The following is a 15,183-nucleotide window of genomic DNA, read 5'->3' as shown; positions in this document are numbered from 1 at the left end:
TGCGGCTCCACGTGCTGCCCAGTCTGCAGGCGCCACCCCCGCAGCTCCCATTGGCCACAGTTCTCCAGCCAGTGAGAGCTACGGGGGTGGTGCTTGGGGCCGGGGAAGCGTGCAGAGCAGACCTCCTGGCTGCCCCTTCACGTAAGAGCTGGAGCAGAGCCATGCCGCTGCTTCTGAGAGCTCCCCAGCTGGAGCGCCGGAGTGGGGCAAGCCCTATACCCTGCTCCCCAGCGGGAGTTTGAGGGCTGGATTAAAATGGCTGATGGGCCGTAGTTTGCCCACCCCTGTTTTAGTACCATGTCCTTCGATATTTTAGAACTAGTAGGTCTCACCTCTCACACCTAGTTTTTATTCATAGATTGGAAGACGAAAACAAGCTTTCCTGCTTTTTAACTCCAATCAGCTTTTTAACTTTGAATGAACTAGTCACTGAAGTGACCTTGTTAAATAAAATAAAATGAAAAAATACTCTCTTTGCAACTGCAGAAGAGTCTATTGCTGTCAAAATCTGGTTTAGCACTTCAGCAAACTCTGATTCCAGGTGCTTAGCCAGTGACTACCACCAGGTTCAATGATCTGACTTTCTTTAAAACTTGGCAATAAGCAGCAAACATATACTGTTGTCATAATTTAAAATAGGTTCATTTTTAAAAAATAAACCTGTATTTAATTTTAAATAAAATCCATTTTTAAATGATTGATTTTTATCCATCCTGGTTTGCACAGCCTTAAAAGCTGTCCCTGCAATTTTAGCTCTCCCTATCAGGGGTTCTCAAACTAGGGTCAGGACCCTTCAAGGGGTCATGGGGGGTCACGAGCTGTCGGCCTCCACCACAAACCCCACTTTGCATCCAGCATTTATAAAGGTGTTCAATATATAAAAAAGTGTTTTTAATTTATAACGAGGGTCACACTCAAAGGCTTGCTATTTCATACAATCATAGAATAACAGGGTTGGAAGGGACCTCAGGAGGTCATCTAGTCCAACCCCCTGCTCAAAACAGGACCAATCCCCAACTAAATCATCCCAACCAGGGCTTTGTCAAGCCTGACATTAAAAACCTCAAAGGAAGGTTTCACTCCAGTGCTTCACCACCCTCCTAGTGAAAAAGTTTTTCCTAATATCCAACCTAAACCTCCCCCACTGCAACTTGAGACCATTACTCCTTGTTCTGTCACCTGCTACCACTGAGAACAGTGGTATATAAATCCATCCTCTTTGGAATCCCCTTTCAGGTAGTTGAAAGCAGCTATCAAATTCCCCCTCATTCTTCTCTTCTGCATACTAAACAATCCCAGTTCCCTCAACCTCTCCTCATAAGTCATGTGTTCCAGTCCCCTAATCATTTTTGTTGCCCTCCACTGGCCGCTTTTAAATTTTTCCACATCCTTCTTGTAGTGTGGGGCCCAAAACTGGACACAGTACTCCAGATGAGGCCTCACCAATGTCGAATAGAGGGGAACGATCACATCCCTCAATCTGCTGGCAATGCCCCTACTTATACAGCCCAAAATGCCGTTAGCTTTCTTGGCAACAAGGGCACACTGTTGACTCATATCCAGCTTCTCATCCACTGTAACCCCTAGGTCCTTTTCTGTAGAACTGCTGCCTAGCCATTCGGTCCCTAGTCTGTAGCAGTGCATGGGATTCTTCCGTCCTAAGTGCAGGACTCTGCACTTGTCCTTGTTGAACCTCATCAGATTTCTTTTGGCCCAATCCTCTAATTTGTCTAGGGCCCTCTGTATCCTATTCCTACCCTCCAGCACATCTACCACTCCTCCCAGCTTAGTGTCATCTGCAAACTTGCTGAGGGTGCAGTCCACTCTATCCTCCAGATCATTAAAGAAGATATTGAACAAAACCGGCCCCAGGACCGACCCTTGGGGCACTCCGCTTGATACCGGCTGCCAACTAGACATGGAGCCATTGATCACTACACGTTGAGCCCGACGATCTAGCCAGCTTTCTATCCACCTTATAGTCCATTCATCCAGCCCATACTTCTTTAACTTGCTGGCAAGAAAGGGGTCACCAGTACACAAGCTTGAGAACGATTGCCCTAGACCAGAGGTGGGCAAACTATGGCTCGTGGGCCACATCCGGCGTGCGGGACCGTCCTGCCCAGCCCCTGAGCTCCCGGACAGGGAGGCTAGTCCCCAGCCCCTCCCCCACAGTTCCTCCTCCCCCGCAGCCTCATTGCGCTGCGCCACCGGCGCTCTGGCCCGCTGCTCCAGCCAGGCAGGGTGGCGGCGTGGCTGTGAGCTCCTGCCACTCTGAGTGGCGTGGTAAGGGGCAGGAGGTCCCAGGGGGAAGTCAGGGGACGGGTGGAGGTTGGACGGCGCGGAGGGTCTGGGGAGGGAGCGGTCAGGGGATGGGAAGCAGGGGGATTGGATAGGGGGTGGAGTCCCGGGGGACGGTCAGGGACGGGGGTGTGGATAGGGGTCAGGGGTGGTTAGGGGACAAGGAGCAGGGGGGTTGGAGCATTGGGGGTTCTGAGGGGGGCAGTCAGGGGGTGGGAAGGGGCAGAGGCCAGGCTGTTTGGGGAGGCACAGCCTTCCCTACCCGGCCCTCCATAAAGTTTCGCAACCCGGATGTGGCCTTTGAGCCAAAAAGTTTGCACACCCCTGCCGTAGACGGAGGAATGCTTCTCAGCAGCTGAATGCAGAACAAGGAGGGGACTTTGACTCCACCCCTGCTCACTGCTTCTGCTAACTTCCATACTAGATGGAGCTACAAAGCCACTCCCTTTCTCCATCCACTGACCTATTTTGTTAAGAAGCTTAGGGGATGTGCTCCTGCTTCATCTTATAGAAGTCTGTCTCCTCCTTCCCCTTACACCAAAGAGGCTCAAACCTTTTCATAGCATGGCCCACATTTGAATACAGAGGACTGCTTGGTAAGCACCTACCCCTCCCATTCAAGATCATGTAACATTCCTGTGTCAACTAGAGCATTTTCCTACATGGAAAACTAACATGAGAAAAGTAATGTATTTTTAGCTGTTTTTTAATGCAATTTAGCAACTGGAAGTAAGGAGAAGCCAGCCAGCCAGCACCATGTGACCAGTTTGAGGACTTCTGCCCTAAACACAAGAGCAGCTATCTGCTCAATCATCAGGCCTTAGACATGCTGTTGTACTGGGATCCATTAATGCTGGGGGTGGGGAGAGGGTTGATTTTTCAAGTAACCAAAATTTAAAAATCGGTCCACTCCAAGTGCGGTATCTTTGTCTCAATTTTAGGCCTGCTCTACAGTATGCGGTTATTTCAGAATTAGCCGAGTTACCTCGAAATAAAACTGGTTCCGTCCACACGACCAAACCAGTTTTTTCAATTTAAAGGACTCTTTACTCCGATTTCTGTACTCCACCTTGGCAAGTGGAGTAGCGCTCAAATCGAGATCGCACTTCTGGGTTACAGGTACTGTGGACACAATTCGATGTTATTGGCCTCCAGGAGCTATGCCAGAATGCTCCCTTGTGACCACTCTGGACAACACTCTGAACTCTGATGCACTAGCCAGGTAGGCAGTAAAAGCCCCAGGAACTTTTGAATTTCCTGTTTGGTCACCATCAGCACTGGTGACCATCAGCACAGTCCATCATCACAGGCGACCATGCAGAGTCCACCATCTCAAGAGACCACGCAGTCCCCGATTCGCAGACGAGCTCCAGCATGGTCCGAATGGAAGGTACTGGATCTCATTGCATGTTGGGGAGACGAATCTGTTATGGCAAAACTACATTCCAAAAAAAGGAACACAAATGCGTACGCTAAAGTCTCCAGGGCCATGACGGAAAGAGGCTACTCCAGGGACACAGAACAGTGTCGTACAAAAATCAAGGAGCTCAGGCAAGCGTACCAAAAAGCCAGGGAGGTGAACAGGCCCTCTAGGTCATAGCCCCATACATGCCGCTTCTACCGTGAGCTGCATGCAATTATGGGGAGTGACGACAATACTACTCCCCCACTGTCCATGGACACCTGCAATGGGGGAGTAGCATGGAGCGAGGAGGATGAGTTTTTGGAGGACAAAGAGGAGGAGAAGGACAGTGCACAGGTGGCAAGTGGGGAATCTGTTTTTCCCCACTAGCCAGGAACTATTCTTAACGCTGGAGCCAATAGCCTCCCCCTACTCCCAAAGCATGCTCGTGGACCATGACCCTGGAGAAGGCACTTCTGGTGAGTGAGAGCTTGATCGGAGCCATGTGGTGGGGGGAAACCCAGCCGCGCTGGGCTGTTTGCGTTTAGTTTAAAGGGCTCATCCCTTCTCAGAGCCTCATCGGAGCCCTGCGGTGGGTGGGGAGCGGGGAAGGGTGTTGTGTGAAGCGATCCTCCCAGAGAGCCCGCAGGCTGCCTGCAAGCTGAATTCTGTTGCCTGGCTGCTGCCTGCAAACTGAATTCTGTTGCCTGGCCACATGCGATGGCTTACTCACACCAAAGTGGCAGGCACTTCAGTATAAGAGGCAAAATAAGACCTTGTACAGAAAGAACATGTGCTGTGTACTGTGAACTGCGTGTTTCACTGAGAAACAGTGTTCCCTTTGTTCTCTAAAATGTATCTTTTAAAATACTACCCTCCCTTTTTCTCCTCCTGCAGCAGGTGCAAATGTTTCAATGCAGCCCCTGTCTACTCCGTCCCAGAGGCTGGTCCAGATTAGAAGGCAGAAAAAACAAACTCGGTACGACATGTTTGCCGAACTCATGCAGTCCTCCCGCACTGATAGGGTCCAGTTGAATGCGTGGAGGCAAACAATTGTGGAGTCACGTAAAGCGTTACATGAATACGGAGAGAGGAGGGACGTGTGCGATGAGAGCAGGCAGGATGCTATGGTCAAGCTCATGGGGAAGCAAACTGACATGCTCCACTTTATGGTGGATCTAATGCAGGAAAGGCAGCAAGATCACAGACTGCCGCTGCAGCCCCTGAATAACCACCCTCCCTCCTCCCCAAGTTCCATAGCCTCCTCACCCAGATGCCCAAAAACACGGGGGGGAGGCTACGGGGACCCACACAGTCAAACCCAGAGGACTGCACAAGCAGCAGAAAGCTGGCATATCCTAAATTTTGATTTGGTTTCTGGACTTGTCCTTCCTCCTCCTCCACCCCCCAACCCAATATCCCCCTCCCCCATCTAGCTTCTGATTTCTCTCGTACCCTGGCCAGTCATGAAACTAGCTTTCAAAGCTTCTCTGATGTGCAGCGCGCCCTGCTGCAATCTTCTAATTGCCCAGTTGTCTCACTGTGTGAAACTGGCAACCAGATGAGTTGCCTCAACCTCCCACCCTGCCATAAATGTCTCCCCCTTACTCTCACAGATATTGTGGAGCACACAACAAGCAGCAATTACAATTGGAATATTGGTTGCGCTGAGATCTAACCGAGTCAGTAAACTGCGCCAGCGTGCTTTCAAACGTCCAAACGCACATTCTACCACCATTCTGCACTTCGCTCAGCCTATAGTTGAACTGCTCCTTACTACTGTCCAGGGTGCCTGTGTACAGCTTCATGAGCCATGGCATTAAGGGGTAGGCTGTGTCCCCGAGGATAACTATAGGAATTTCAACATCCCCAACAGTAACTTTCTGGTCTGGGAAGTAAGTTCCTTCCTCCAGCTGTTCAAACAGACCAGAGTTCCTGAAGATGCAAGCGTCATGCACCTTTCCTGGCCATCCCACAAGGGACGTTTCACCGACATCATTGTGATCCACCAGTGTTTGCAGCACCACAGAAAAGTACCCTTTGCAGTTTATGTACTGGCCGCCCCGGTGTTCCGGAGCCAAGATAGGGATATGCGTTCCGTCTATCACCCCGCCGCAGTTAGGGAACCCCAGCGCATTGAAGCCATCCACAATGGTCTGCACATTTCCCAAAGTCACTACCCTTGATAGCAGCTGGTCAATGATTGTGTTGGCTACTTGCAACACAGCAGCCCCCCACAGTAGATTTCACCACTCCAAACTGATTCCCAACTGACTGGTAGCTGTCGGGCGCTGCAAGCCTCCACAGGGCTATGGCCACTTGCTTCTCAACTGTGAGGGTAACTCTCATTTTGGTGTCTTTGCGCTTCAGGGCAGGGAACAATAAGTCACAAAGTTCCATGAAAGTGGCCCTACACATATGAAAGTTTCTCACCCACTGGGAATCATCCCATACCTGCAACACTATGCTGTCCCACCAGTCTGTGCTTGTTTCCTGGGCCCTGAATCAGCGTTCCACAGCATGAACCTGGCCCAACAGCACCATGATCTCCCAATCGCCACATGCCGTACCGTCTGTTTCCATGTCCTCCTCAGTATAGTAATCACGCTGTCGTCACTTCCTCGCCCGGTTTTGCAGGTACTGCACATACTGCTGGATAACGCGCGAGGTATTTACAATGGTCAAAACTGCAGCGGAGATCTGATCGGGCTCCATGGCTATGGCACCTGCACAGGTAATCCTGGAAAAAGGGCGCGAAACGTAGGAGAGCAGAGTGGCAGCGGAAGCTGTGCTGTTTGGTTCACAGTAGCCAAACAAAGGCTGAAAATGGTTGTCTTCTGTAGCTTTCACAGAGGTGGGAGCCCAGGACAGACAACATGGAGACGCTCGGAAGCGTGGCAATAGCGGGAGAGCAGACTTGGCGGCGGAAGCTGTGCTGCTCAGTTCACGATAGCCAAGCAGAGTTGACAGCGGAAGCGTTCGATGAGGAAGAGAAAGAGTAGATAGTACAGATTACATAGGAATATGAAAGGAAATGAGAGATGGATTCATAGTAGCAGGCGAGCAGCAGTGCACCGTCTGCTGAAAGCAGTATGGCGTCTGCACACCAAAAAGGCGCAAAACGATTGTCTGCCATAGCTTTCTGACGACACACACCCAGAAACACCGGTGAGAATGTTTTTGCCCCATGATGCACTAGGAGCTTAACCCAGAATTCCAATGGGCGGCGGGGACTGCGGGAACTGTGGAATAGCTACCCACAGTGCACCGCTCCGACATTCGATGCTAGCCTTGGTACTGTGGACGCAATCCACCGAATTCACGCACTTTAGTGGGGACACAGAAAACCAAATGTATAAAATAGCTTCCGAAAATTCGAATAGAATAATTTCGAAATAATTTCGTATTGTAGATGTACCCTTAGAAAGTGTATTAAAACCTGGTTTAGTTCTATGAATGGTAAATGTTAATCTATTTGAAATATCTCATCCATTGAAGTTGGTTGCTCTTCCATTCAATGGTCCATATTTTAAACATACTTTTATGAGCTCCAGGTTTGCAAGGATTTATTTCCTGCTTACGTATTTTTTTTTTCAAAACAGGTCTTGCCTTCAAGCTTAGGATGCCAAGAGTTTCCACTTTTCTGTAGTGTTCTTTTCAGAATGGTATCAAATGAGTTTACTTGTTTCAAGTGTTAACTCAAGGGTCACACATTTTGCACCTTTAAAATGTAATAAACTTTGAGCAATAGACAAAACCTTGTCTTTCACAGCAAAGTAACCTGAACACAACCAATCCCCATTTTCTTAAGACTCCTTCCCAAAAGACAAAAACATAGAAAGACCTGGACCGGTAATTGTTTTATTTGGGTGATGCCCAAATGCACTGCAAAGGTTTTGGAATGCTATCATATTAGGAGCATACATTTAAACATACAACAATTTAAGACACAAGTTAATAAATGGATACTAGAGAATTCTCTCCTCTACAGAAAATCTATTTTGAATTCTAATGCAAAACCTTTTAAACCAGAAAATATCTAATTTCTTTGCAATCTACTTGTACAGAAACATGAAAGGAGAAAAATAAAGATAGATAATAGAACAGTATGGCTTTTTGCTGCTTTTTCTGAAACTGGTGCTTGCACTGTAGAATCCTGATTAGGAAAGATGTGGTTGTTGAATTTTTATTATAACTTCCCTTATAGACTAAAACCAGTAACCCTAGGCATTCAAATGTACTATGAATAAGAATACATATAAGCATATAAGCTTTTTAATCTCTGCTTTGGAAGTTTTCTGCCATGCTCACATATTTACAGAAAAGGGGGTTGGGGGAGGAAGCTATCAAAAAGTCAACATTATTAAGTAAAACTGATTTGGAAATGAGTGGGCTAGATACAGTATGAAATCAGAGTAAAGTAACTCTTCATTAACACCCTGCAGCTCTGCTACTGTTAAGACAGCAGTCTCACTCAGTGTTTCTACTAGAAACCCTGATTTTCAGGCACCTATCCCATCAATAAAGCTTGCTCTAGAATTAAATTTAGAAAATAATCACTCACAGTGGGAACATTTTGGATATTTGATGTCTTTAGAAAAGGAAATTCTATTAAGAGAACTTTTTGAACGTTGTACTTCATATGAGTATCAAAAAAGTGTATTGGTTTTAGCCAACTGGTTTCTGCCCTTCGCCCCCCAATGTGTAACATCCCTGCCAGTCATCTGAAGGGGTCCCCACACATTTCCCCTTCTCTCCATTGCTCCCTTCCTCAAGGTTTTACACTGCAACCCCCATGTTCATAGCTACAATAGACCAGGCAGCTCATCAAAAGCCAGATGGACTGACTGCAGTTGAGTGATACAGGACTTTCCTCCTCATGAGTTCAGCATCCTGCCTCACAGTCATCTGAGGGAGGCTTTTATTAAAATAAAACTTTGCAAGCCATTCATTCATAACATTGGTCTATTTGCTTGTGACAGTGAAATAAAAATCTCAGATATGCACTTTAGAAAAGTAGCTGGTTTTCGTATTTATTATGTCTTCAGACCCATGGATTGAAACAGGGGCCAGTTCTCTGATCTACATGGGCCTCTATGCTGCTCCACTGGCATAAAGGTATGAAAATGGCACCCCAGGAAATACCCCAACATAAGATGGTTCCCTGGATGCACAAAGTTGTCCCAATGGCTCTATACTGCAGCATCCAACATGCTGTTGAGAGGGAGGGGATGTGGCCATAACACACTATTTTCTTGATATTTTGACAATAGGCCAATTCTGCTCTAATTTATACCAGGAGCCAAACCAAGCTTAGTTTTTACCCTCCCTGAGTTCCTAGGCCAAGTGAAGAGCAGAGCAATGAATAATCAGGTTCTGTGATGGGTGCTCTGTCTCTTTAGTAGACTGTCTGGGGTTTGTTTTCCTCTTTGAGATTCAGTTCTGCTCAACCCAGGTTTTCTACTCTTGTGTGACGCGTGTGTGTGTGTAAGTGAATATGATGCCAATGAAGTTGGAAGAGTAGTAGATTTTTGTTTATTGTTGCAGTATTCTCTCTTTCGTTATTCTTTCTATCCTCCCCAAGAAACAAGGAAGAAGGGAAACAGACAAATGCATACTTTTGTGTAAATGTTGGAGACTGTCCAGTTTCTAATGCCCAGAAGAGTCATATTAGCCAAACCTTGTTGGGGGCAGAGATGCTACTGGTTAGCAAATGAGAATCGAAGGACTTGTTTAGATAAGAAAAAATTGGTATAACCTCCCCTCCTCCCCTTGGTGTAGACACAAATGGGGCAAAAAGGATCTTACCAGCAGGACATACGCCAAAAAAATATTTACTGGGGATAAATCACATAGCTGCATGGCTGGTGTTACACCCTTGTAATGAGTCTACTCTGGAGGTTTGCACCAATGTAGTTATATCTGGGTTTCGTTTTGTTTGTTTTTATTCTGCGGACTAACACAATCTTTTTTGTTGTTGTTCAAATCTGACTCGCCTGGATCACTATTTTTCTTTATAAGCCAACCCGGTTGCCTAGTCTCTATCACAGGCCTGCAGATTTTTTTAAACGGGATTAGTGCTCATGAAATGTGCTGGCTCAACTGGCCTGCAGATTTAAATCTTTTGTTTATCCAGAGCACACGGATAACAGAGACCTAGTGGTTACCATTATAAAGGCAACATTTGAAAAGGTACAATGTATTCACCAGGGGTTTTGCAGTTATTCCGTAATCGTATAGGGGGAAAGGTATTCTCTTAGATCCTACTGTGTGATAATTGCTGGGAAGAACAACTTTTTCATTTATGACAACAGTACAAACTTCATCTATTTGCCTGAGCCCTGAGCAAAAGGAACTACTTGTAGGCATGAGAGAATAATTCAGTTTTACTGCCCATTTAAATCACCAGGCCCTTCGGTTGTGGGTGCCACCAAAATTGCCAAACAATGTTAACAAAGGTGGTGGGTTTTAACATGGACGCTACCATAACAATGGGTTAGCAGATTAAATTCAGTGGGGAGGGGTCTTTTGAATGAAGCATATAAATTAACGTAAGAAAAATGATATGCACTTTGAAAATGCAGAGTATTAGTTATGTGCTCATGGTTATTACTGTGAATGGGCAATTTCTATTTAGAATATAGCAAGTGGAATGATGTAACATCTAGTTACTGTATTTCAAAGAGACTGCATATTACAGAGTTATTAAAATGGTAATATACAATAAGCTTGTATTAATATGAAGTGACAAGCATGTTTCAGCATATTGTGTCAATGAAGTTCAGATTAAGATCTGTACTAGTACTCAGTGGGGCCATTATACTGTATCGTCACCATGTACCATTAAAGAGAGTCTTTAATCTGCAGATCATTGCCAGGATATGCTGCTCATGTCAGCGATCTGCTGAGTAAAAGATCAGGTTGCTATGAAAATATCAACCCCCTGGGTATGTTTAAAAATCCAGGGCCCCCATTACTCAATCATTATACCTCATTAATGTATCTGGGTCAAAAAGAATTAGTTGCAAGATTCTGTATTTGGTTATAAACACATGACAGACACCATGACACAGATAAAGTCAGAAAATATGCCACTGGCTTTTGTTAGGAATCTAGCCCGACCAAGTACCCACTATGTTTTTAATTTCAATAAATATTTTTTAAATTACCAGTTTATTTTCACACAAGATACTTGCTTTTCTGAGTAGCTGCAAGCTAAGCCAGAAACACAAACTTGAAGGAAACGGTCAGAGGAAACCCACAGAGTAAAATCACAGAGAAATGCTTTTCTCTCCCCCACCTTATACACACTCCACAATGGAGGCATGGTGGCCAGCAACAGCCAACAGGTTTGCAGTTCCTCACCACCAATATCAGCATTGCAAGTTATGCAGTATCAGCATAAGAGATTCGCAAGGGTGATAAAAAAGAAAACATGGTTGTTGAAATGTCTTATCCCTGTGCATAGCTGCCCTGCTTCAACAGCAGGAGATTGGCTTCAGATAAGGTACAAACCATGGGAAAGTGCAGTCGCTTCACCTGACATGCACTGCTAAAAAACTGAAATCTACAAATATGATTTATTCTCTACATGGCATAAGCTTTCTGTAACACAGAGACAACAACTCCTGTGAATGAGTGCAACAATAAAGTTGATCATGCTAAATGCACACGGCACTTACCAAAAATATGATTTGAGGGGTGGGCAGTAGAGGGACGATTGGTGAGCAGCCTCCAAAATACACTGGGTACCAGCCAAAAAGGGGCTGACAGCTTTTTCACAGAAACCCATAACGTGCTACTGACTTTAAAATAGCAAACGAAGCCCAACCTTCTAAAATTCCTACCTGCTCCTTCCCATGATATTTCATATTACATTCCCCTTCACAAATGGGCTGTGCGTACTTCAGAAGGGAGATGGAGAACCAACAGGGCTGTGCCGCTATGGTTAAAGCATCCCATTCCCCCTGTACCGGTGCAGCACGCACCAAGCATCTCATGTATAAACACCAGGTTAGTCTGCAACAAGGGCCCCGCTAGTCAATATCATGTTTTTGGCCCCAGGCTGCCATTCAGAAGCCCCTTTGGTAATAAGCAGGGATACCCAGTTCCCTTTGCACAGGGGCAGCAGCTGGGTCCCCACCTCCCTGTGTATGTTTGGCAGGCGACGGGGGAGGGGGGGCGGTGAGGCTGTCATGAACGTGTGGCCAGCAGCCTAGGAGAGGCTACAGAAAGGCATAGGGCTAGATTTCTAACAGCAGGGAAATCACAGTGGGAGCAAACTTCAGATCCGAGATGCAGCTTATTGCATGTAACTACCCCACCAGCGCAGCCTGCTGCCCTGAGACACAGGGACACCGAGAGAGGGAACCAGCAAGGCACAGAACGACAGACACACGCAGCCCCAGTAACTCGCTCGCTCGCTGCCTTTGCTCCTTCTGGGTGGTGGTGGGGCGGGGGGGGGGGCGAGGGGGGTTCAGCCCAAACAAAAACAAAAAATCTGGGACCGAATATGCCCCCAACGGGCAAGTCAATGACACCCTAGGACGCGGAGCCGAGGGAGGCGCCGGGCACCTTGCAGGAGGAGAGCCCACCCGGGCGTTTGCGCAGCGAACCCGAGCGGCAGCTGCGGCGGCGGATCCCGGCGCAACGCACCCAATATAACCCCCCTGGCCCCGCACACCCCCTGGTGCGGGGGGCTCACGCCGCGCCCCCAGCCCGCACTCACCCAGAAGACGAAGGAGTAGATGATGAGCAGGGTTTTCAGACACGTTATCACGGGTTTGGTCTCCATTCTCCTCGATGCCATACTACTGAGGGCCCGGCTGCTGGGGGAGGGGGCGGGAAGGGGGGAGCTCAGCGCTCGGCTCGCTCCAGCCTGCGGCTTATCCGCGCCGCCTGCCCCGCTCGCCGCTCAGTCACGGCGCCGCCGCCCGCCCCGCCTCCTGCCCGAGCCCAGCATTGTGGAGTCACAGCCGCCGCCGGGAGCGCGGCGCGCTGCCTGCCCAGCCCAGCCCAGCCCGGCGCGGGACGGAGGGAGCCGCACACGCGCCCCCTGCTGCTGGGCCCGGCCCCTGCCGCCAGGCTCGGGGAACGCGCCACTCCGCGGTCCCGGTCCCAGCCCGCTAGCCCTGCGCCTGGTCTCCCCGGCCGCGGGACGCTGCCTGGGCAGGGGCGGCGGGAATTCCGCCGGATGAAATCCCATCCGGACAAGTGCCGGGCACCGGGGTGAGCTCCAGCCAAGACTCTTCACGGAACTGGCACATGAAATTGCAAGCCCAAGAGCAAGGATTTCTAAGGAATCCATATACCCAGGGTTCGTACCGTCGGGCTGCAGGGATTGCAAATATGTACATTATATTTGTATATTATATTCTAGTAGCTATATTTAAGAAAGGGAAAAAAGTGATTCAGGAAATCACAGGTGCCGGCTTCCAACGTTCCCTGGGGGGGCTCAACCCCCCACTCAGCCCCCCCCGACCCCACACCCAAGGCCCCACCTACAGTTGACAGGTATCCCGTTTTGGACCAGAATGGCCCGTCGAAAAGGGACCCTGGCGGCTCCGGTCAGCACCACTGACCGGGCCCTTAAAAGTCCAGTCGGCAGCACAGCAGGGCTACGGCAGGCTCCCTGCGGCTCCTGGAAGCAGCAGCATGTACCCCCTCCAGCTCCTACACATAGGGGCAGCCCGGGGGCTCCACACGCTGTCCCCGAACCAAGTGCCAGCTCTGCAGCTCCCATTGGCCGGGAACCACAGACAATGGGAGCTGCAGGAGCAGCGCCTGCAGACTGGGCAGCGTGCAGAGCCACCTGGCTGCACCTCCACGTAGGAGCCTGAGGAGGGACATGCAGCTGCTACCAGGAGCTGCTTGAGGTAAGCACCACCTGGAGCCTACACCTGCTCCCATGCCCCAACCCCCTACCCCAGTCCTGATTCCCCTCCCGCCCTTCAAACCCCTTAGTCCCAGCCTCACACGAGCACCCTCCTGCACCCCAAATCCCTCATCCCCAGCCTCACACGAGAGTCTGAACCCCCAGCCCATACCCCCTTCCCCACCCCGCCTCAGCCCAGTGCCCCCTCCCATATTCTGAACCCCTTTGCTCCACCCCCCAGCCTGGAGCACTCTCCTACACCCCAAACCCCTCTTCCCCAGCCCCACTCCAGAGTCTGCACCACCAGCCAGAGACCTCACACCCCCCACATTCCAACAGCCTGCCCCAGCCCAGAGCCCCCTCCCACACTCCAAACCCCTCAGCCCCAGCCCAGAGCCCCCTCCTGTACCCCAAATCCCTCATCCCTGTCCCCACCCCAGAGCCCGCACCCCCAACTGGAGCCCTCACCCCCTTCCCACAGCCCAACCTCCTGCCCCAGCCCAGAGTCCCCTCCCACACTCCAAACTCCTCAGCCCCAGCGTGAAGCCCCTTCCTGCACCCCAAATCCCTTATCCCTGACCCCACCCTGGAGCCCTCACCCCCTCCCACATCCCAACCCACTGCCTCAGCTCGGAGCCCCCTCCCACACCCTGAACTCCTAATTTCTGGCCCCACCTCGGACCCCGCACCCGCAGCTGGAGCCCTCCTTCACCCCAGCCGCCTGAGCCAGCCCAGGGAAAATGAGCAAGTGAGAGTGGGAAGCATGAGCGACAGAGGGAGGGGGGATGTAGTGAGTGGCAGTGGAGCCTCAGAGAATGGGCAGGGCCTTGGAGGAGGGGCAAAGTTTATGACTTTTGTACATAATTCCACATTTCTAAGGGGCAAAATTTATGACTTTTGTACATAATTCCACATTTCTAAGTTCAACTTTCCTGATAAAGAGATTGCACTACAGTACTTATATTAGGTGAATTGAAATATACTATTTCTTTTATTTTTACAGTGCAAATATTTGTAATAAAAATAAATATAATATGAGCACTGTACACTTTGTGTTCTGTGTTGTAACTGAAATCAATATATTTGAAAAAGTAAAAAAATCCATATTTAAACAATAATAGAATACTATTTATATAACAGCATGATTAATTGCACGATTAATTATTTTTTTTAATCGTGTGATTAACTGCAATTAAATTTTAATCGCTTGACAGCCCTACTTTAAATCAAGATTTAAGGACTTCAGTAACTCAACCAGAGATTATGGGCCTATTACAAGAGTAGCAGGGTGAGGTTCTTGTGGCCTGCAATGTTCAGGAGGTCAGACTAGATGATCACAATGGTCCCTTCTGGCCTTAAAGTCTATGAGTCTACTTCACTTAGGCAGGAAAAATCAAATGCACAACTACAAAATTGGGAATAACTGGCTAGGTAGTAGTGCTGCTGAAAAGAATCTGGGAGTTCTAGCAGATCACAAATTGAATATGAATCAATGAAGAGCTGCAGTTGCAAAAGGCTAATGTTTTGGGGTGTGTTAACATGAGTTGTTGTATGTAAGACAAGGGAGGTATTTGTCCCACTCTCCTCAGCAGGAAAACTGTGTCCA

At 48.7% G+C, this 15,183-nt stretch overlaps 1 protein-coding gene across 1 annotated transcript in view; it reads right to left on the bottom strand.

Moving 5' to 3' along the window:
• Positions 1 to 12,586, bottom strand: part of TSPAN7 (tetraspanin 7) — a 186,219-nt gene extending 173,633 nt beyond the window's left edge. The window contains exon 1 of the mRNA XM_074968869.1: positions 12,432 to 12,586. Coding sequence (XP_074824970.1) covers positions 12,432 to 12,512 — 81 coding nt within the window. The 5' untranslated portion in view covers positions 12,513 to 12,586. The remainder of the gene's footprint in view (positions 1 to 12,431) is intronic.
• Positions 12,587 to 15,183: the final 2,597 nt, after the last annotated feature.

The sequence above is a fragment of the Natator depressus genome, chromosome 1, assembly GCF_965152275.1.
Source record: "Natator depressus isolate rNatDep1 chromosome 1, rNatDep2.hap1, whole genome shotgun sequence".
NCBI lineage: Eukaryota > Metazoa > Chordata > Testudines > Cheloniidae > Natator > Natator depressus.
Note: the sequence above shows the minus strand (reverse complement) of the source record. Positions and strands in the feature narration are given on the sequence as shown.